Source organism: Triplophysa rosa, linkage group LG7, assembly GCF_024868665.1.
Source record: "Triplophysa rosa linkage group LG7, Trosa_1v2, whole genome shotgun sequence".
Taxonomy (NCBI): Eukaryota; Metazoa; Chordata; class Actinopteri; order Cypriniformes; family Nemacheilidae; genus Triplophysa; species Triplophysa rosa.
In genome coordinates this window covers 7548026-7570215 of record NC_079896.1, presented here as the reverse complement: position 1 = coordinate 7570215, position 22190 = coordinate 7548026, and the positions used below count along the sequence as shown (strand labels likewise).

Below are 22190 nucleotides of genomic sequence, written 5' to 3'. Positions count from 1 at the left end.
GAAATACCATACATGACTGCTTGAGAATGATACACTTCACAGAGTCCAATAAACATGTTCATGGTGAAAAGACTGAAATGGACTATAATTTATATTTCTACACAATCATTAGATGAATTCACGTAATAGATCATTTAGATTTTACTTGCAGCTTTACAGTAAAGTGGTATTGCTAGAACAAAGATGTGATACTATTCTCAGCTGATTAAAGACATTAATATCTGTTTATCTTTGAAAGGTGATATTTTTGTACGTGTTTAGATTGTCTGAAGTGTGAAGGTAAAACAACAGTCCTAACCTAGAAACCAGGCGTTAAAAGTATATTCCCTTAAAAATGTCTGTAAAATGCATAAATGTAAAGTAAAAGTAGCTTTTGAAGTAGGTCAGTCATGGGGCTGAGGGAGGTGGGGATATTTTAAAATATTTTGTCACAGACCACATGGGTTTTAGCGATTTATTACTACTTATTACTTTTATACACTAATAAGAAAACACGGTTGGTCCTTTATTTTATTCACTATAGCTGTGGTCATTTCATTATAAATGAAGACTTCTGAAAAGCGTGAAATGTGCCACTTTATGTTGTAACATTGCGCCCTCTACTGTTGGAACCTGCTGAAAAATCTGGAAAATCAACCCTGTTCATTCATTGAAAACCATATGCATACGTATGTTATTGAAAATATATATTGACAGAGAAATCCGGCTATAATTTATTTTTATTAGTCTATGTTGATACGTTTCTCTAAGAATAATATATTTATAGCAAAACTTAGACCAGAGCCCCTGTAGCCAATTTGTGTTATATACTCACAAACTTTAACATTTTTATTACTATTTGCAATAATTTGTGGATAAATTGCATCAAAATCCATTGCTTTTTAGGTTGTATATTGTTGACACTCCGTTGACTTGTTACCATAGGAATAAGAGGGTTTTGACTTCCTGTTGTAGTGTGCACGACACGTTCGGTTTACGGCAGTGGCGAGAGCGCTTTGGAAAGGAAGTGAACGAGAAGGGAATTTCCTAACTAGTGAATCTAGGTTGTTTATTGTGTTGTTTCTCCATGTGTTTCACATTTTCGTAAACAACATTTTACATGCAGTTTTAAAAGGACAAACCTGGGCATATTTTAAATAAATCTTCGGTGTAGAGGCAGTTTGTGACAACGAGAGAAGCATTAACCGGGTTCCAGTGATCCGAGCGCAATGCTGCTCACCGTGTTTTGTGCACCGAGGGACCGCTCGGAAACCACCTTTGCCCTGGACGTGTCCCCAGAGCTTGAACTCAGGGATTTTGTGGCTCTTTGCGAACTAGAATCAGGAATACCTGCAGGGGAGATTCAGGTAAACATCTTCCAAGTCTTGCAACACTAAGTTAGCCACTATGCTAAGCGACCTGACTAAACAAATAATTTCCAAACAAGACGGCGGGTTCGTGCTATTAATAGCATGCTGAGCCCACGTCAACACCCCTTGAAAACGCTAAACCTATATAAATTAACAGTTCGTAGCTTCTCAAATTGTCGAGTTTTTGTCAAGCCAAACTATTCCAAGTAACGTTAAACGTGGTTTGTTTACTGAGCCTTAATCATGTTGGACAACTGCAATGCAAACGGTGTATATACGGGAAAGAAGCCTCCTCATAAAAGATAACGTGATTGCTTCTTTTCTAAATATGTGTCAAGGTAGCAGATGAAACCCGTTGAGAAAATGAAAGAGAAACTATTTGCTTGGATGGCCTGTTATTTCGTGCGTGAAGTGAAACTATAAGCAATTTACTAAACAAACAACCATCCAAACTTTTATCTTTGTTTTTATAAAGAAAGATTCATGCAAGTACAGAGAGATTTCAGGGATGTTTACACGATTTAAACAAATAAATTGAGTCCTTTTCTGTAACACTCCTAACAGATATTATATGCAGAGCAGCCTTTACAAGATCTCACCCGTGCCCTGGGAAATTATGGCTTGAAGGATGGAGACGTGGTGGTGTTAAGACAGGCCGAGAGGGCTCGAGCGCCACAGCCATCGATTCCAGGTAAACCAGTATAACTGGTTCTGTACTAGGCATGGTTTAATGAAACTACCAACTTATCATGCCATTAACAGCAATGATCTCTTAGGTCTGCCTCGCATCGATTTTAGTTCCATCGCCATTCCTGGGAGCTCTTCAGGCCAAAACAGACAGCAGCAAGCCCAGCGTCCCAGTGCCACCCAGTCACGGCAGCCCCAAGCAACCTCAGCCTCTTCTTCTCAGGGACTGGACAACCCGGCCTTGTTACGCGATATGCTGCTGGCAAATCCACATGAGTTGTCGTTGCTGAAGGAGCGAAACCCTGCTCTTGCTGAGGCTCTTCTGAGTGGAGACCTTGGTAAATGTGGTAGACAATAGGATGGAACAACCTGAACATGTCTGTATCTCCTAAACACAAAATAACTGTGGATCCATTTTTTCAGAACGCTTCACGAAGGTGCTATTAGAGCAGCAACAAGATCGAGCACGGAGAGAGCAGGAGAGAATCAGACTGCTGACAGCAGATCCGTTTGACCTGGAGGCGCAGGCCAAAATTGAGGAGGAAATAAGGTAATAAACATTTGGGTTATATTAAGTAAAATGGATCATATCAAGAATCTATGGCAAACACAAAATGTATGAATGTTTTTATTTTTTAATTGCAGACAGCACAATATTGAGGAGAATATGACCATTGCAATGGAAGAAGCACCTGAGAGTTTTGGTCAGGTGGTCATGCTCTACATCAACTGCATAGTCAATGGACACCCAGTAAAGGCCTTTGTTGACTCAGGTAGCCAATAATGTTTTGCAAATTAAATTTTTTTGGACTCATCCTAGTCTTTTTTTGTATTTATAATTTTTATGTAACCACCAAGATTGTTATATACGATTACCAACTTTTGCCATATATTAACCAAAAATACAGATTGTCATTGTATATGTACTTTACTGTTTGACCATTTATATATATTTTTAGGAGCTCAGATGACCATTATGAGCCAAGCATGTGCAGAACGTTGCAATATCATGCGTCTGGTAGACAGACGCTGGGCTGGCATTGCCAAAGGCGTGGGCACACAGAAAATAATTGGCAGAGTACATTTAGGTATGACATTTAACTAACCTGCTCCTTTTATATTGCTTTCAATGTATTGTCATATATGCTATTCTAATTGCATGAATCTTACGATAAGGACAGTATATATGTATATATTTATTGTACAGCCCAGGTGCAGATTGAAGGAGATTTCCTTCCTTGCTCTTTCTCCATTTTGGAAGATCAACCTATGGACATGCTGCTAGGACTCGACATGCTGAAGAGACACCAGGTCTGTTTGGAAACTCTGACTACTAGCCAATCAAATATGTTTTTTTTTGTAATAAAATTGGTGTAACTTGGCCATAAATGCTGCTGTAATGGAATGAAACTTATTGGATGTGGACTTGCTTCATATTACCAAGACATCTAGATCATTAGCACGTTAAGTTCATTTTCTGCAAGTTGTGTGCACAATAATGTATTCTAGATATGTTGCTAGCTTATTGTTTCTAAAAACACAAGTATTTCATATTTAGGTGGACGTTTTAGTGATTCTTTCTCCATTCAGTGCTGTAAATCTGAACTACCATGCCTTCTCCATTCTGCTGGCTGTCATTCATCTCATAGCTTGTTTGTGCCTTATTTAGTGTTCCATCGATCTAAAGAAAAATGTCCTCCTGATTGGGACGACGGGCACAGAGACACGTTTTCTGCCTGAGGCAGAGCTGCCCGACTGTGCCCGGCTGGCATATGGGCCAGACGGACGAGACGAAGCCCGACCTGAGGAGATTGCAGACAGAGAGCTGGCAGAAGCAATACAAAGATCTGTGCAAGACAGCGGTATGATGCATGATGTGCAGACAGAGAATTGCATGGCTAACAGATTGGAATAGACAATTTTCATGTGAGGAATGAATCATCCTCAACAGTTTAGTATAAAATGTATTTGTTTGAAATTGGAATAATGTAACATTTAACAATTTGGGAAGGAAATATGCTTGCATTTGTATAGTTTGTTTATTCTGGTTGCAGTGCAGGATACTCACCTCGTTCACAAGGTGGTTTATATTGTTGAAATAATACTAATAATACAATCTAAGAAAATACTGGTAGTCATGGTTTCACTAGTCCTGAAGATATTGTTATATCAGTCCAAAAGCTTTGGGGTTTTATACTCTTGACTTGGCGTAATTTGTAGCAGTATGTTAATATCTGCAAAACTGAAATTTGACCTGAGTTACATAGGCCACCTTGTGTAGCTGATGTGATTGACTGATGCATGCGTCCTGTCTCTCTCACTTTCTCTGGATGCATTTTTGCTAACTTTTTTGCCTCTTATTGCATGACGTGTGTGGTGTTTGTGTGCTAACTATGAGCAGGACAGCACTGATGTCATATGGACAGACAGCTGGAGAGGGCTCTACCCACCAGGTACTGCAGACACATGGACACAATGGATGTTTAATTATCGCAATACCATATCTGAACCAGAACTGTAAATAGCAAACATGATTCATTGGTACGCACTGGAAGGGCATCCATTTTGTGAGTAAGACCCCTCCTCCACATAACTATGATTTAAGTTTGGTTTTGGCTGATTATGGTGCAAAATATTGTGCATGGTTCGGAAAGTTTGCTGAGTTTGCATGGGTTTATTTCACATCAAATTATGTTTTTAATGTACGTTTTCAGTGTAATCACAGTTGCTTTGTTTCTCATAGATATTGAAGACGGAAAAACTACCTCACCACAATCCCTGCCATTTAAACATCCCCTCAACACACCTGCAAGTACTTCAGCGTCGAGTCACCCCTATAGTCTTATCCTAGACCGTTCCAAGTCGGGCCCAGCCTCTGTTAACCAGGGACCGTCCCCAATCAATATTCCCACACCTGAATCAATTGAATCTTCTCTTCAGCCCTTGAAAGTTGGTGAACCCTCTTCAGATCCCCATGATGACACCTTCAGACCTCAGTCCCAGGGACTAGCTGATTCCACATCATCTTGCTTTAAGAAAGATGCAGATGCTCCTGTCCCAAGCGCTCTTCCTTCTCAGGAACCATTTTCCAGTACTGTGTCAGAGAACAATGAAGCGACATGCAGCGTTATTTCAGGAGATTCTATAGATTTGGGGAAGAATAGCACTTCCTCTGTATTAGCAGAATCTCTTACTCTTTTTAACCCAAGCTCACAGATACAGGATCAGGAAGTGGACATGGACGTTTCCACAAATGCAGAATCTCAAATCAAATTGGAAACTGCCCACGACTTCCCTCATCAGCTTCAGAGAGAGCAAGATATGGAAGATGTTTCAGGGGCTCAACCACAACTCATGCCTGTTCCAGATATGAACCTTCAACCCTGTCATGCTAAGCTAGCAACCTCTTCCGAGCACGCTCCTGTCCATTCAGACTCTGAAAAGAGTACGGAGGGTGGGCTAGTCCTGGAAATAGACCAGCGGGAGGTGGATAACATCCCATCCCTGGCTCAGGCTCTTAAGGAGCTCCATAATCTTTTGATGTCTAACAGTTGCCCTCAAGTTTGTGGAGGGAGCCCTCTGTCGGATCTTAATACTCCAACACCTAGACAGGATGCTGACGGGGTTGCACAGGGTCCTGCTGCAAGAAACTCAGTCATGCTGGACCCAACTAGAGACTTGATGTGTATAACTGCCACAACAGATGACATGGAGGATGGTGTTGCCAAAGTTGACTTGACTTCTCAATCAGTGGGGGATATTCCGGATTTACCAACATCAAGCAATCCAAGGCACCTAGAGAACCAAACTACAAGACTTGTTGATGAACAAAAGATGCAGTGCCCATATACCCCTGAAGAAAATCAGGATCTTACTAATAAGGAAGATTTTGGCTTGCCGTCTTTCAAGGAAGATCATGACGTTAGACAGTTCCATAAAGGTCAGCAGAAGCAGGACATTGCAGATGCAAACACCTCCGGCATTGACACCTTCAACTCAGCCGACCCGTCTCAGCAGCCCCCCCTTTCTGTAGCATCTGGCTCATCAACCGATTTCAGCCTTGAGCCTGTTGCATCACCTCATCCTCAAACACAAGCCCCTGACGTGGATTCTTCCCTTGGATACTCCATCCAGCCTGGACCACAACCCTCAATGGGACAGTTTCCACTAGAGTACATTCAGAGGATCCAGGCATCGGGGTTCTCGGTCAACGAGGCTGCAGAGGCACTGGAACAGGCTCAAGGCAGCGTGGATCTTGCCTTACTGATGCTGCTAGCAAGAAAGATCACTGTGCCCACCTAGACTCACAATCAACTCATGGTGGCATCAGTTAACATATGAGCCTTTTTCATCATGTGGTTTTCTTTAGCGGTCCTCGTCGTTTTGTACTTGATGGTCTTATTGAGGCTCTTTGCCAACAACATACATCGATTTTTCGAGAAGCTGGCCATATTTCCCTTTTAATGGAACGCTGTCTTTTTTAAGAGGTTTGCATGTTGACTCAATAGTTCCTAATTGATCGTTGGTTTTATTGATTTGAATTGAATCAATGTGATACACTGTCAGACATTTAACAGGAATAAAAATTGTTTACTTCAACCTCATTCATACAACAACTGCATGGCTTTTAGATCTGACCTTGAACGGAAAACTCTAGTGATCAAGATATGAGCTGTTGGTAAACTGCATTGAACAGTCATAATTTCAATTGGCAATAATCTGAGGTCATTTTCTCTTTAATTATTATTTTATTTGATGGTTGCCAATCCTGTATAACTTGACATGTTTTCAATAGGTTGCCTTTGAAAATTATTAAAGTGTAGACTTTACCGTAACTTTTGTATGTGTTCGTAATCCATCTTTGACAAATAGTTGTGATTTGTGTAATGACATATGAGAACAGCTGAGAGTGAAGGTATGAGAACACTTTGGAGCGCTTTTATCATCAGTTGTGTATCTTTTAATCAGATTCTTGATTTTGTGGTAGTATTTTATATTGTGTTTTTTTGAGAGAAATAAAAGATAAGTTGGTGCCGACAAGCAGTCTATGGAAAGATTTATTTGTTTATCTGCCCTCAGAGCAGCTACCACTACATTTTGTTGGGTTGTCTGTTATCTCTTATTTGTTGTCCCTTGTCTAGACCGTTTTGATTTTAGCAAAACCCTGACATGCCCTTTTCAGCAGTCTGTACTGTTTTGTCATGTCTACATGTCATTTTTTTACTGTAATCTCTGGGTCATATATCAATTGAGTTCAATCTATTTGAAAACTATTACATCTTGTATACAGTTTAAAAACCAAATAAAATGAAAAAAGTGATTCTTTATATTTCAATTGTGCAAGTGTTTGTTTGTGGCCTTTAGAATAAACTTTTCACAGATAGATCAAGTCTTCTGAAGAAATGTCATATTTGACCCATAAATGAAAATAATTGTAGGAAAAAGATCTTGCATTTGTGCTACAATAATTTGTTGTATAGATTATGTAAAAAATTATGTAAAAAATCGCAATACTTTTTCTTCACTACGTCTTTATTGAAAATATAGCATGGGGTATAGAATCCTAACATGCTTGACATGTTCTTTTGTTGAGATTCACCATGATCTTTACACTATAGCCCTTTTCAAATTATGAACATATGTCCAATCAGATTGGAGTTGTTAAGTGAAATTGGTTGTTTGCAATTGCACAGGTGAGAACACTTGTGAATCAATGGGATTTACAAGATCTGTGTGGTAAGTTCTCAAATCACTGGTAAAATTTTGTATAAAGAAAATAAAATAATTTAAACCTTATCTTTAACCTTAGTTTTGGATGTAAACCAATTCTATAGTTGATCAACGAAATATTTACAACATGGCTCATGTCAAGGAAAATGAAAGGTCATTGGACAATAGAGACGCAACCTCAGCTGTGACAGAAACATTGGGTGACGATTCTTGTGCGGCGCTGAATGAAAACGATTCTAAAACAAGTGACATGCCTGAAGAATTTTATTGGTACGTAACAAAAAACATTTTATTTTCTTACAATAAGGTTCAAGGCTTCAGTTAAGTTAGCTGGTGTGTTAAATTTGATCTCTCTTTTCTTAGCACTTCTGGGGGATTAGCCGCAGCTCTTAGATCTGTTGCAAGCTCACAGTTATGGAACTTAATTGGGTTTTCTGTGCCTCCTTCATCTTTTCTGTCCATGTACTCTCAAGAGAGTGCCAGTCAGCTGAATTCTTCCAGTATGCATTGTGAGGAGGATGAAGTGAAAAGGTATGGTGCCACAGCTGCAGCAAAGGAGCTTGCCATGTTTGCATGTCCATACGAAGCAGTTAACCTTTTCCTTGTTTCATTAAAGCGCAGACGCAGTGGAGGTCAACACACTTCAAGAAGAATATCTTCCCAAATATGAATCTGAGTACATCAACGTTTGTAAGTAAAAAAATGGAAACCGTCTAAATGACATTGTTGTATTATGATGACGTTTTATATTTTAAACCAACCTCAATCTAATCTTGCCAAACTGTTAAACAACCAAGTTGAATAATATCACATACACCTGATTTTTTTTTATCTTCTAGCGGTACCTTTGTATCAGGAGTATTGGATGAATTCTGTAAGGAAGGATTTACACAGAGCAAAGCAGAAAGGACTTTCAGAATTGGTGGCATCTATACATCTCCCCGGTCTGAAAACTCCCCCTCCATCAGGTCCTTCTTCTGCATCGAGTCCATCAGACCAGCAGGTTAAATCGTATGCTCTATGGCAGGAGCTTCCTCAAGCAAAGGATCTGCTAAACTCCCTCACCGCACGTGAGATCCAGCTTCAGGAGGTATGCAATGCAGGACACCAACACGCAAATCATGTGCTGATGTCTGATGCCACACGCTCCCTCTGCTTTTGTGTTTTTGGACTAGGCCATGTTTGAGTTGATCGTGTCAGAAGCCTCTTATCAGAAGAGTCTGGTAGTAGCAGTGAATGTGTTTCAATGCTCAGCAGAACTTAAACAGACCCTCTCTCGTGTAGAGCATCACGCTCTGTTCTCCAACCTGAAGGAAGTCTGTAGAGTCAGTGAACGGTAACGACACTTTATGAGACTCGCTGCTGGAGTTTTTAAATCCGTTGTGCTTTTTTTATTGTCATTGTCATGAAATGTGGTGGAGTGTCACTTAACCGTTGTATGGTGGTCATGTTTTTGCTTTTCGGCCAATGTGGGTGTGTTCATTCATTAAGTAACTAAAATTTGCTGTCAGATTTCTGCAGGATCTGGAGTCCCATCTCAAGCAGGATGTGGTGATGTCACAGGCTGGTGATATTGTTTTGAATCATCAGAAAAGCTTTCAACAAGTCTATGTGCCGTATATTACCAACATGATGTATCAGGAGGCTCTCATCACTCGGCTTTTGTATGTTCTGTTTTGCTGTATAGCTTCTACATTAAACATTGTCATTAATTTTGCGTCTTTATTAACATTTGCATTTTGTGTCTCCAACCAGGTACAGCAACAAGAAATTTGCACTCATTCTGAAAAAACTAGAGAAAGATCCATTGTGCCAACGACAAACACTGAAGTCCTTCTTGATCCTTCCCTTCCAGAGGATCACACGAATGACACTTCTACTAGAGGTTGACTTGAAAATCCTATTAACAACCTTATATGGTGTTATTCTATGGAGTGTGAACATCTAATGTAATTTTATTTAGAACATCCTCAAGCGAGTTGGAGGTTTATGTCTTAATGTGTCTCATGTTAAGGAAGCCATTGAAGCTGTACGTAAGGTATGTGTATGATTATTATTGGCTGTAATGTTCAGAATTAAACCTGTTGGATGTCTTTAATCTGTATGTGGGCTTGCGGTGTACAAATTTTAATAACTTTGATTTTGCAGATAGTGACAGAGTGCGACAGAAATGTCCAGCAAATGAAAAGTACAGAGTTTCTTGTTTGTCTGCACAAGTTTGTGGATTTTCGAAGCGTCAAGGTATGAAATATCTTTTAAATCTCTGAATAACTTTTTCTTCTCATGGTTTGATTTATGCATATTTTTGTGTTTTAAAATAGTCTATTCCATTGATCACCAGAGGACGACACATGCTTCAAGAGGGACCTCTGAAACAACTCATTCTTGGAGGCAATCACAAAGTCTCTGTGGTCTCCCGCAAAGATGTTTACATACATCTCTTTAATGACCTTTTGCTACTGTCTCTTAAAAGGTGTGATGTGTTTAGGAAATTACTCACACGCTATTTTCTTGGTTCTGGTTTATTCGTACTGTGTATATTAAACATTCTCTTAAGGTTTGGAATGACTTTATCTGTAACTCTTGATCTTGTATGCTTCTAGTGGACAGCGGTTCATTGTGCAGGATCATGCTCTGTTCCCTGCTAATGTTCATGCAGAGGGAATTAAAACTGAGATTTTCGGCCTACCCCCTGATTCTTTTCTACTCCATCTGACCAAGAACCACAACAAATCTTCCACCTCCATTATATTGGCTGCACGCACACGGTAACTTATATGGCACACTGTTGTGTATTGCCAGGATGCTTTTCTGACTGTAGATAGGTTTTTACATTTTGTAAATTTGTGTCCTCAGATTGGAAAAGGAGACCTGGATCAAACGTTTATCTTCAGATAGCAAAAATGAAATGCCATGAAGAGTGGTAGTTAAATATTTATTATTAAGGACCTTTTAAATATGAATTCTTATGGACGTTTTAAATTACTCAGGCTTTCAAGTGACTAGTTGCAATTTTGGCATGTATATTTATTCATAAATAAACTGTTTGTAGGGAAATATTCCAGACATGTCAGCTTTATTTCAACAAAACAATTATGTATAAAAAAGATTTACAGTTGTAGTCGGGAATTTCCTGGGGTTTATTCCCTTTTGTTGAATGAGCTTGTACAATAAGACCCGCTGTGGAAAATGTCTCTGTTCTTCAGTTTCCGCAACCTGTATTGAAAATAGAAAATTACTGTAGTTTCTGTACATCTGTTTAAGAGGGATGTCAATAAACCATAATTTTTATTACTAAAAAAAACGAAAAATCCCTCTTTACCTGTAAAATTATGATCGTTTATCAGGCATTACGTGACTGGCTGCGGGGACATCAAGTCAAAATCTGAAAGGTTTCTAGCGACCCAAACACCAGCTGCAAATAAACCAAGGTTTACGAGGAGATTCCTGTAATACAAAAGACAGTCGAATGCATCATGAACTTAGTTTATCTTAAACGAGACGGTTCTACGAGTATGTGAGACGGAAATAAACAAATGTCTCATTACTTTACTGCAACAGAAAAGAAAGTCGCAGCTATCGAAGACACGTTTATAATATGATTTTAAGGAACCACGGGGTTAGTCAACACGGAGTTGGTTAGCTGAATCAATGAAGCTCCCTTCGTTGTCAGTCAGTTGAAATGTTAACAAACCTTCTAAAATCATTTCTGTCCGCCGCGAAATGACAAGCAGAGCTAATCCATCCCATGACGCCACCCGTTCGTCCATCAGCTTTCTTTCCGCTCATTTTATCTGTTACTAAAACGTAGTATTAGCAAGCCAGAGCGCTGTCTTTGATATTACCTTGAAATATCTACGGCAAACCACGAGGTTATCAGACTCGCACTACGGATCCTTAGCTGGGACAAACCGTTCTGGGAGGTCGGCGATTCCCTCTATCAACAATGGCTTTTGAAACGCCTTTAGGTTTGACCCTCCACGGCTTACAGATTTTCAACACACTGAACTGAGTTGTGATTGTGAAACACACAACCAAGGATTCCAGCACGTACAAATGTCCGCAACCAGATATCGTCGATTTCTTAAGCTTTGCGAGGAATGGCCAAAAGACGAATCAAAAAGAGGTCGCGATTTAGGGACATTTTTACGCCAAAAGGTTGCCAGTGCGTTCAGGGAAGGTGAAAATACACAGGTAGGAATCATACACTGCTTGCTTTACCCTTGTTAGCCAAGACCTTGCAGGTTGAAAGGCATGTCAAATGTCATCTTAGGTGTTATTCACAGTATTTTTTTCTTTCGTTAAACAATAACAGATATGTCCCTTCTGCAAAATGTAATTACATGTATTTCTTAACCATTTGACACTGGGCAGAGTCTATAAACAAACACATGAAAATCTTTCAACAACAAAGACAAGATCTGAGAGGCAATGATGCTTCTACTCAAAATTGTTTTCTCAATGAAGATTTCAGACCCAGAAAAATGTGACCGGATGTATGAAAGTTTGGCCCGCATCAACAGTAACATGTACAAAGAAAAGGTGAGTTTAAATGGAATTCATATTTCTAAATGCTTTGTATGGAAGTTTCTGTGAACATGTATATTAATAGTAGTTTTACAAGTAGGTCATGAAATCCACAAGTCCTAGATCATAAGTATTGTTTAGGGGCTCACATATCTGGAAAATCTCTGGAAAACATTTTGTGTGTGAGTGTGTTCTAACACACTTTCCCACCCTGTAATGTATTCAAGTCAAAAATATGTTAAATATATCTTTCATTTAGTTTATGGGTTGACCAAAACTACTTGAAGTGTGCAAGCATAATGTTTTTTAATTGCTTTTAGTTCCCACGAGCAAAAGATACAAGTTTTACAGGTGTAACAGTGGAAGAGTGTCGAATGCTTTTGGCAACAGGTGAGAAAAGGTGTTTTTTGTGATAGTTATCTTGTTTGTGCCTTTCATTTCTTGACAATTAATATGCTTTTTATGGATTTATCTGATGTTTTGCATATATAATTTCTCTAGGAAACATGCAACAGACGGATGAAGAGAAAAAGGGGTTATGGAAAACTGTAATGGATCGCTTCTCCTCCAAACCTGAAGATGGGCCACCTTCTGAAAAATAATCACACTGTACAGACTGTATTTATTACCCTTTGCACTTTTTCAAATAAAACGATTAAGATGTATATATGTAAATCCTCCAAGCTAATAACTGTTCAGGATTTTTTTCTCTCATTTGGATAGGTTTGGAACTACCAGGAATTTTAAGTAGATCAGTTATTTTATTAACCTTTATAATAAAAACGTAAGAAATTGCACTTCCGTCAACACACATGGGTTTATGTTCAATGGGAGTTTTGTTTATTCCTATCATTTACACAATTGTTAAGCTTTAAAAAAAAACTGTCCAGCTACTAAAATGCATTTTTAAAACATTTTTAAACTTTGAAGATTTGGTGTTAAGATGAAACAATATAGTTAGAAAAAAAGGCAATTTAGAAGTAAAACAGGGAAGGGAGTATTAAGGGAAAAAATTAACAGGGTTGAGGCTACTCTGGAGAATTCTTTGGCAGTTATTGATAATACAGTCCACGCCATGCATGATGTAAAATGTGTTCACAAAAGATAGATGATAAATAGCCTGAGCACCACCCTTATACTTACACAAAAGGTTGGGACATGATTAGAATAGTTGTGTTTGAAAAATAAAACTAAAAACAAGTTTTTAAATAAGAAAAACAGAATCTAGACATACAAAAATGTATTAATAAAAATGGACAAGGAAGCAAGCGATAGTATTTTTCAAGTCTTTAATCTGAGATTTCACATTTGGAAAAACGTGTAATTACATCTGTGTAAAGCACCAACCCTAAGTGAACAGATGGAACTGAACAGTGCAATGTTTATTTGTTGTCTTTATGGTATTTAGGAAATATAACTTGTTTTTAGACTAATAGAAAAAAAATTAGTTACCAAGTGAAGTAAAAAATTCCTGTGTGCACTATATAAAAACAAATCAATGACGTTAGTTAGTGTAGTGTTCATTTTTGTTGGCTTTAATCTTCTTTAGGCTCTGGATTGTCTCTCCAGATGCAGTAGTTGAGGGTGGTAGCGATGCAAAGCCAGGCCAGGTATGGTCCCATGAGAAGTGTTGCAGTGCGGTTGATGGGATACCAAGACACCATGGTAGCTCCCACTGTACCAGTGAGCAGCACTAGCTCTATCAGAGCCTAGATTGGAAAAATAAGCAGCATATTTAATAAAACATCCAAATGTTTATAATTGTATCATGTTTTAAACATCTGGTACGAACTAAAGATGCAAGGCTCATTAAAATTGAGGGATAAATAGGCAAAACTGTCCAGGTCATACCACACAGGTGGTACAGTTTCTCTGTATTTTGTAACTGAAGCAACATTAAAATGTACTTTTGGATGGTTTGTAGATGCTAAAGAGCAGGGAGTTTTGTTTTAACCTAAAATTAAGTCTATCACAGGTGACGAGGAAACAGAAAGCCTTACCAGCTGAATCTTGTGTGCTCCAAAGAAGATTGGGGTCCAGGCCCAGTTTAAAGCAAGCTGTGTCCCATAGAGCCCGAGTGGAACCAGTGAATCTTGTGTGAAGCCTCCAAGCTCATTCCACACGAGGTATGAACCATACCTTTAAAAAAAAGAATAAAATATACCAACATCTACAGTCTAACCCTAGGTGTGGCATTTGTGGACCCCAAGCAATCTTTCTTTGTAAATATATTTAGTTACTTAATAACTTTGAAACTGAACTGCTTCTGTCTACATATTAATACTTTATAGACTCGTTTATATTTTAGACAATTCATTATAAAAAAGACATCAAACAAAGTGGCATCTGCAAACCAATGATGGTTTGAAATGAAATCAACCATTGTTTTACAAACCCCATGCCAGTGTAGAGAGTGGTCCACACCACTGGAAAAACAGCATTAGGAGGCCTCCATGAAGGTTTTTTAAGCGTCGTATACCATGTCTTCACCTCCTTCCTTGTGATTAAACCTCCAAATATCCCACCCAAGTGAGGCAGGGCAGTCAGACTCAGCATAGGAATCCACATCCTTTCAGTGCAATCTGGCTAAAGACATTCATTTTGAAGTTCTCCGTGTACAGTATAACCGATAAATAACACTTGATAATTGTTCACTTCAAGCCTGACACTATTATCAAAGCATGTCAGACAAAGAGGAAAGCAGTAGTTCATATGGTAAAATAATTATGACTACTCTGTTGCATATGCAGGGTATGATATAAAATCATACTTTTTGTATAAAGTGTAACGATTAAAACTATTAAAAACTCGTGGACATCCTACCTTTCGCGTGTACCTGTCTGTCTGCCGTAAAAGTGCTGCTCAAAAAGGGTTTGCGGCATTGACGTCATGCGGGAGGGGGGGGCGTGGCCACTTCTAGAGTCATCTGATGCCTTTCAGTCTGAGGCCGTTTCGCCTGATGCCTTGTTGCGCGAGAGCTGATGCTTTTTAGTCTGAGGCCGTTTTGCCTGTTGCCTGATTGGTCGAGACCGTAGCCCCGACGCTGTTTTGTTGAGAACTGATGCCTTTTTGTCTGAGGCGCGATGCCGTTTAATCTGATACCCGAGTACTGACGCTGAGGTCTGACGATGTCCTAATATGTATGCCGTACTACTGAGGCGCGATGCCGTTTAATCTGATACCCGAGTACTGACGCTGAGGTCTGACGATGTCCTAATATGTATGCCGTACTGCAGCTTCCTTGTGTTTCACAAGCTGTTGTGAAACGATCACTCGGCGTATTGAATGGTGTGTTCAAGCAATTCAACGCTGCGCTGCCAAGGAGCAGATGTCAGAGTTTATTCAATGCAAATTACTACTAAAATAATTTCAAATAGTTTTACAAAATGTATATCCAAATTACTCTTATATAAAGAAAATAAGAGACCCTCTTGTTGTTGCTTTATAATGATTGTAAATAAAATACAGAAACGACCTTTAAATGATTGAGAATGATCCTAATCAGTGTTGGGTGTAACTAGTTACTAAGTAATTAGTTACTGTAATTTAATTACTTTCCCCTTGAAAAAGTAAAGTAAGGGATTACTCTTGTTTTTTCTGTAATTTAATTACAGTTACTTCTGATGTAATTAAAGTAAATACTTTGTGTAATATGTGTGTGTGCAGAAGAGGAATTTACATCAAAATTCAAAGTCTAACTTCAAAATCCGTGCTTTAATGTATAATTCTCACATTTGTAATTAATAATAATACTTTATGTAGTTTAATATTATTTATTTGAATGAATTAAAAGAGCCATTTCATGTCTATCCTTGAATCACTTAACTGATCAAGGTTGATGTAGGATATAGAAAGTAATTAGTAATAAGTAATTAAATACTTTTTGAAGAGAGTAACTTGTACAGTAATCTAATTACATTATCGAATGTGTAATTAGTAACTAGTAATTAATTACTTTTTCAGAGTAACTTACCCAACACTGATCCTAATACCAAGTATGACACCTTGAATAATACGCAGATTTTAAGATTTCATCATATATTAAAAAAAACCAAATGTATGAATTAACAGTCAAGTGAAAATGTTGAAATTTGCCTTTAGGACTTATTAAGGATTGTACTTTACTGGAGAAAAATAATAACACGAAAAATAATAATGAAAGATGACAGTAAAATGTAATGCGTAGTGATTTTGTTTTGATAGTAAGACTACAAATATTTAATTAAAGCTGTAAATTTTTAAAGGGTTTTAAATACACAATGGACTTTCCAAGATCTAATGAATGTGAGACCCCTAATATATTATATTTGTTTGCACCATAAATATATCACATCAGTGTTGTAGCTAATATGTTGAAACCCCAGGAAAATATATTTGAAGGTTTATATGTTTTTCTTTTTAGATTTGATCATCCGGAATCCTCCACATCCAGAGATGTTTGGTTCACCAAGTTTCCAAAGTGTTCACAGCTCTACACCGGCTGTCTGCCGTACCTCCATTAAGACTGATGTGATGATCGTGGAGGTGACAACCAGAGTTGGTTATGGCAATAGCTCAGTGAACAGCTTATCCTTCTCTGTGCTTAGTGACACAATAGAGGAGTTTCCTTTAGATCTATCACCACCACCACCTTCTGTTGCAGATGAGGATATGTTTGAGACCCTATAGCGTCTCTGTTGATGGGTGTGAGACAGTCTGGGATTACTGCCATCACAGAGGAAGAGGCATCTCCTTAGCCGCATGAGGTCATCATCACAGAAATCTACATCCTTCAATTATGTCACCGCACCTTCATCCCCATATGATATTTTCATGATTTGTAATAACCACTGAAAAATATGTTTCTCTTCAAAATGGTCCTGCACTTAAAGAACCACTGGCTGCATGTCGAAATAATCCAAAATCATCACTATGGCGGTAAACAAGTTTTCATTCTTATGCCAATACACATACTGCACTTTAATAGGTGGGCAAGGAAGGGTAGTTTCTTTAGATAGTGGAGGACAGTGAGATTCCTTGTAATCAAACTGTCAGCAAGCTGTTGCCCTTTACATACTGTTAGAACGTACATTTACATTTATGAGCAACTTACTTTGTTTTATTGTATGTGCATTCCCAGGGAATCAAACCCTTTGGCATTGCTCTACCAGTCTAGTATACAGGTGCTGGTCATATAATTAGAATATCATCAAAAAGTTGATTTATTTCACTAATTCCATTCAAAAAGTGAAACTTGTATATTATATTCATTCATTACACACAGACTGATATATTTCAAATGTTTATTTCTTTTAATTTGATGATTATAACTGACAACTAATGAAAATCCCAAATTCAGTATCTCAGAAAATTAGAATATTACTTAAGACCAATACAAAGAAAGGATTTTTAGAAATCTTGGCCAACTGAAAAGTATGAACATGAAAAGTATGAGCATGTACAGCACTCAATACTTAGTTGGGGCTCCTTTTGCCTGAATTACTGCAGCAATGCGGCGTGGCATGGAGTGGATCAGTCTGTGGCACTGCTCAGGTGTTATGAGAGCCCAGGTTGCTCTGATAGTGGCCTTCAGCTCTTCTGCATTGTTGGGTCTGGCATATCGCATCTTCCTCTTCACAATACCCCATAGATTTTCTATGGGGTTAAGGTCAGGCGAGTTTGCTGGCCAATTAAGAACAGTGGATACCATGGTCCTTAAACCAGTGTACTGGTAGCTTTGGCACTGTGTTGCGTATAGTATAATGGGGGACAGATATGTCAAAATGATTGACAGGGTATGATTTGAATGGGCTTGGACCTTTTCGGGGGGGGGGGGTGTTGAATTACTTCCGGGACCACCCACCGTTGTGAGGGCCGCCCTCCCCCTTTGCGTTGACCTTTGACCATACACCGCCCCATTGTTTGGGACTGCCCCCCTTTGCGATTGAACTTTTGGCCTTTGACAGTTATCTTGTCCACGTCGGTGAGGGATTGCCCACCGTCTGGAGTTTGAAACTCTTGAACTTTTTGCCCGTACTGTTACCGAGCATTTTTCTCTCTTCTCCGGAGATCATGTTTGGACATGTTTTTATGATGTTGACACGTATCTTATGCGTGAATAAATAAAGGCATGAATAAGTGATTAAAGAAAGAATTGGTTATATAAGTGATTAAAGAATAGATAGCATAAAAGAAGTAATGTATAATAAATAACAAATAAACAAAGCAAGGAGTGAATAAGTAATTAAATGAAGCACTCTCTCTCTCTCTCTCTCTCTCTCTCCTCTCCTCCTATATATATATATACTGTATTTAGGCTGTGATAAAACTGTGGTAAAACTTACGTTGGTTGAAAGATCACATTCCTGCCGTTATACTGAAAGGACTGTTTCAGACATTCCAGCGTTGCAAACACACCGACTCGTAAATCGTCGTGACGTTTAAGCGGTAGCGTAATTCAGCGTTTTCATCCGGCAGGGCTGACAGCGTCGGACGATTTTAATCGGGTATGATTTGTTTTACATCCCTAGCGTGAAAATTTGGCCGGATTACGACCGGTTATTTGGTAGCTTCTACGAGCGAGCGTATTATCTCGACACAGGGATGCGTTGTATAGGATCAGGCCAGCTGGGCTTTCGCCCTCGGGCAATGCGTGACGCAATTGACCTGTGCGTGTACCAAGCATTCTATGGGACAAACTCATTTAATCTCGCTATATCTCTCTAACTAATCAGAAAAACAACTGTCACTAACATTCTGAACATATCCGGTTTAAAACGAAATGCTAAAACATATCCGCTTTACTCCTCGTTATCTGGTTTGTTTAAACGCGTAGCTTGAAAGCAATGCATGATCAATAGCCCCTCTGTTTGTATACAAGATGCCTTTTCCATAGCCAAAGGCTCCATCTTTTGGATAGTGCAATGTCTATGACTTCAGGCATTTAGTAAAACCTATATAACCAGCTCCTCAAGGTTTTCTGGCTCATTTCCAAAAGCTTTTAGAGACAGACAGCTCACGATCGATCCAAATCAACCGACATTTTTTTCTTCAAGATGGATTTATAAACGGTGAGGAGGAGCGGGGCAGCTGCGCAACGGGCTTAGTCGTAAGGTGGCAATTGGTCGCGTGGCTAGGTCGCGGTGCTCTAAGGTGGATCTCGGTATGACATTTGAAGAGTGCGGAGCAGACCGAAGCAATCGAGAGAGAGCCGCTGGAAGCTTAGTTTGTTATTTGTTCAAATTATCTGTGGACGAGGTGCGCTTCTTATTTGCTATAATTGTTATGTGATAGGTTTCTTCACTTGTGTCCCGCTACCTTCCTCGTGACTGTGACTTGTGCCGAGTATGAGCCGGATGAGGCATGCTGCGACTGCGCAGGGGTCGACTCGTGTGTGTGAGGTGGGGATTATGGCAGTAGCCGTACGATGCCCCACCCCTCGCCTGGCGTGGCAAGAGGAACTCGCGGGGACAAGACTGCTGCCGATGGGTGTCCTGCCTGATGTCGGCGCTTGAAAAGGGAGGGGTCTGTGTCTTTTCGGAGGTGCTACTGTATTATTTCAAGGATGAGTGAGTCTGGACGTGTTATGGCCCCTTAGTATACGGGGGAACTCGGCGCCTAGACATCGCGCCAGAGCGATGGGCGTCAAATTCACAACAAACACAGGAGCTCTTGCGAACAGGGGTGTGGGAACGGCTTTTGCCTCTCTCTCCTCGTCCTCGGAACTCCTCTTTTGCTTCGGATGCGTCACTGGCCTCAGGAGAAGCGGGGGGGAGACGGTGGTTCCGGGTGAGTGATGGGGTATCGGGAGCGGGCAGAGGTGGAAGGGCCGGCGCTATGCCGAGTTAGCTGGACCCCGATCCTCACACTCGGAGCTAAGGACGGACGGCATGAGAAAGACGAAATTAGTTGTTATGTGTGCGGATCGACGTGTGGCGCGACTTTATTGTGATTATTGTTATTTATTTGTAGTGTATTCCCGGTCCCCCCTAGAAATACACACAGTATATTCTAGAGATGTATTTCTTGATGCATTATGTTAATGTGTAATATAGTGATGTGAAGAATATAAAATGAATGATGATCTTAATACTATATTAAATATGGATAGTACTTGTGACTTCAATGCTCATTTTTAAATACGTATCTTGCAGATGCTGTGACACCTAAAGTTTTTTATTTTTTATTAGATAACAGCATGATTCTATTGCAGAGTGACTATCATGGGTTATGCTATTTTATAGGATCTAAACCTATTTGTAAAATATTGCTTAAAATAGATTATTTCTACTCGATCAACAGCTCAGCTTATTATGATAATTCTAAACATATCTTGTACACGGTATGAATCGTAAATGCTTTGCGTGGTATTTTTTTTTAATAGGACTTGTCTCGCAGGTTCAAACAATTACGATCAAGACGAATTTGTCAACATTGAACAACTACGTAAGTTAAATCTTTTTACACGTGTTTGTCGAGCAAAAAAAAAAATATATATATATGTTTATATTATGATCTTTTTTTTAAAACCAATGCTGAGTCACATTTCTATCAAATAATCGCATTACAAATTTATGTAAACTATGCTATGTTTTCGATAGTGAATACATCACAGGACGCCGCTTCAAATCAAGGTACAACATCTTTTTGCTTATATCATATTAGAAAACATTCGGACAGTACGGATGCTGGAACCTCGTAAATGAGTGACGTAACATCCGCATGTGACGTAACACTATGCTACGCTATGAACTCTGGGTATTGAAGTCCGCTAGCCTATACGATCCGTTAAAAACCTGCTGTGTTGAGAATTATGTGTATGAGAGTAAAGTAAACGTGTTTTGTTATCTGAAAATGTCTATACGCTATACAGGTAATATATTATATTAAAACCAACGTTGAGTCACTAATCTTTCAAATAAATAGTTCAATTCTTTATATCCACATGTATGTTTCAATGAATCATGAATCAATTCTAATCATCATCTTTAATCTTTTTATCCAAATCTTTTATCCGTATTGTATTATTTATTAATCAATTATTTTATACGTCGTGACATGCCATCTAACTACTATTTCCTCCGTCTAGATTTACAAGGGACTATAGAGCGACCGGTATTTATTGACCTGACACATGACGAGGAGGACTGGCTCCAGCAGAGCATTGTTAGATCTTACAGCACATGACGAGGAGGCTGGCTCCAGCAGAGCGGTTCCGGACCCCTCATTATTAATAGGTAAGCTATGACTACCATTTAATATAGTCACGCCATTGTGCTTTGGTGTCAATCATCTTTGTTTTTGCAATGTTATACTCGTACAGAAAGGAGTTGTGATTTACCACTGGTGGCGACGCATGCTGCGTAGTGCCAGAGCCGTCATTATTCATAGGTAAACTATGGCTAGCATTTAACATAGTTACGCCAATGCGGTTTGGTGTCGTTCATCTTTGTTTTGCAATGTTTACTCGTACAGAAAGGAGTTGCGGATCCGTGTGACGATGTGTCTAACTGGACAGATACACAGCTGAACGTTTGGGAGCGTTCGTCTTGGTCCAGCGGGCGAAGAGGAGAGGTCCCGATAAGGCGTCAGCAGACACCGTTAGCCGAACAAGAAGAATCGCCGTCGACGAACGATCATCATCTGACGAGGGGTAGACAGACAGCCGTTTGCTCTTCAAGATCAAAATACTGTCTCGCTAGATCAACTCAACGCTATCTTAAGAGAGTCTAATATTCCTTTACACGAGTCCATTGACAGACTGTGGGGTTCTGTCGGTGAGATACATACGATTCTTAGAGATTGTATGCTTTTATCGAAGGTGTTAATCATCGCGAGAAGCACTGGAGAATTCTTTCAACCGTTTGCTCGAGTCATCAAACGAGCAGATGAGAGAAAGGCGTCTGATAGTTGAACTCC

General features: G+C 39.3%; 6 protein-coding genes and 1 long non-coding RNA gene across 13 annotated transcripts in view; 4 read left to right on the top strand and 3 right to left on the bottom strand.

Annotated features, from left to right (window-relative positions):
• Positions 1-981: 981 nt before the first annotated feature.
• ddi2 (DNA-damage inducible protein 2) lies at positions 982-7363 on the top strand. 3 transcript variants are annotated; one of them, XM_057338834.1, is made up of 10 exons: positions 982-1346; positions 1914-2040; positions 2126-2374; positions 2460-2586; positions 2682-2809; positions 2996-3124; positions 3244-3347; positions 3706-3898; positions 4438-4489; positions 4780-4842. In XM_057338834.1, the coding sequence occupies exons 1-9, from the start codon at positions 1209-1211 to the stop codon at positions 4446-4448; spliced, it is 1206 nt and encodes a 401-aa protein (XP_057194817.1). In that variant the 5' UTR covers positions 982-1208; the 3' UTR covers positions 4449-4489; positions 4780-4842. The 3 variants fall into 3 exon arrangements, 2 of the variants coding, with proteins under 2 accessions (XP_057194817.1, XP_057194816.1); XR_008963283.1 differs by having other exon boundaries at positions 3706-4489; positions 4780-4851; XM_057338833.1 differs by lacking the exon at positions 4438-4489 and having other exon boundaries at positions 4780-7363.
• Positions 7364-7813: 450 nt separating this feature from the next.
• On the top strand, positions 7814-10713 carry si:ch73-15b2.5 (rho guanine nucleotide exchange factor 19). Its single transcript, XM_057337328.1, has 12 exons — positions 7814-8036; positions 8130-8297; positions 8383-8456; positions 8606-8856; positions 8942-9102; positions 9278-9430; positions 9522-9651; positions 9730-9804; positions 9915-10007; positions 10088-10239; positions 10370-10534; positions 10623-10713. Exons 1-12 carry the CDS (start codon positions 7894-7896, stop codon positions 10681-10683), a joined length of 1626 nt encoding a protein of 541 aa, XP_057193311.1. The 5' UTR covers positions 7814-7893; the 3' UTR covers positions 10684-10713.
• A 96-nt stretch (positions 10714-10809) lies between these two features.
• tomm6 (translocase of outer mitochondrial membrane 6 homolog (yeast)) lies at positions 10810-11647 on the bottom strand. The gene is made up of 3 exons (XM_057337338.1): positions 11461-11647; positions 11089-11213; positions 10810-10982 (listed from the first exon to the last, which is right to left on the bottom strand). The coding sequence occupies exons 1-2, from the start codon at positions 11553-11555 to the stop codon at positions 11117-11119; spliced, it is 192 nt and encodes a 63-aa protein (XP_057193321.1). The 5' UTR covers positions 11556-11647; the 3' UTR covers positions 10810-10982; positions 11089-11116.
• A 109-nt stretch (positions 11648-11756) lies between these two features.
• Positions 11757-13454, top strand: LOC130556391 (ubiquinol-cytochrome-c reductase complex assembly factor 2). The gene is made up of 4 exons (XM_057337337.1): positions 11757-11960; positions 12234-12308; positions 12614-12683; positions 12795-13454. Exons 1-4 carry the CDS (start codon positions 11823-11825, stop codon positions 12893-12895), a joined length of 384 nt encoding a protein of 127 aa, XP_057193320.1. The 5' UTR covers positions 11757-11822; the 3' UTR covers positions 12896-13454.
• A 114-nt stretch (positions 13455-13568) lies between these two features.
• tspo (translocator protein) lies at positions 13569-15445 on the bottom strand. Of its 2 annotated transcripts, none has more exons than XM_057337335.1 (4): positions 15117-15445; positions 14689-14879; positions 14294-14432; positions 13569-14002 (listed from the first exon to the last, which is right to left on the bottom strand). In XM_057337335.1, the coding sequence occupies exons 2-4, from the start codon at positions 14859-14861 to the stop codon at positions 13829-13831; spliced, it is 486 nt and encodes a 161-aa protein (XP_057193318.1). In that variant the 5' UTR covers positions 14862-14879; positions 15117-15445; the 3' UTR covers positions 13569-13828. The 2 variants fall into 2 exon arrangements, with proteins under 2 accessions (XP_057193318.1, XP_057193319.1); XM_057337336.1 differs by having other exon boundaries at positions 14689-14875.
• A 1-nt stretch (position 15446) lies between these two features.
• The window catches only part of LOC130556388 (serine/threonine-protein kinase pim-3-like), a 13799-nt gene continuing 7055 nt past the window's right edge, over positions 15447-22190 (bottom strand). For 2 of the 4 annotated variants that reach the window (XR_008963218.1, XR_008963217.1), the window contains exon 12: positions 15447-15607. The gene's annotated coding sequence lies outside the window, so the exon portion shown is untranslated. The remainder of the gene's footprint in view (positions 15608-22190) is intronic. The other 2 variants (XR_008963219.1, XR_008963220.1) reach the window with 1 other exon arrangement.
• Positions 20620-21551, top strand: LOC130556393 (uncharacterized). The gene is made up of 3 exons (XR_008963221.1): positions 20620-20717; positions 20873-20905; positions 21361-21551. It is a non-coding gene; the product is annotated as an uncharacterized LOC130556393 (long non-coding RNA).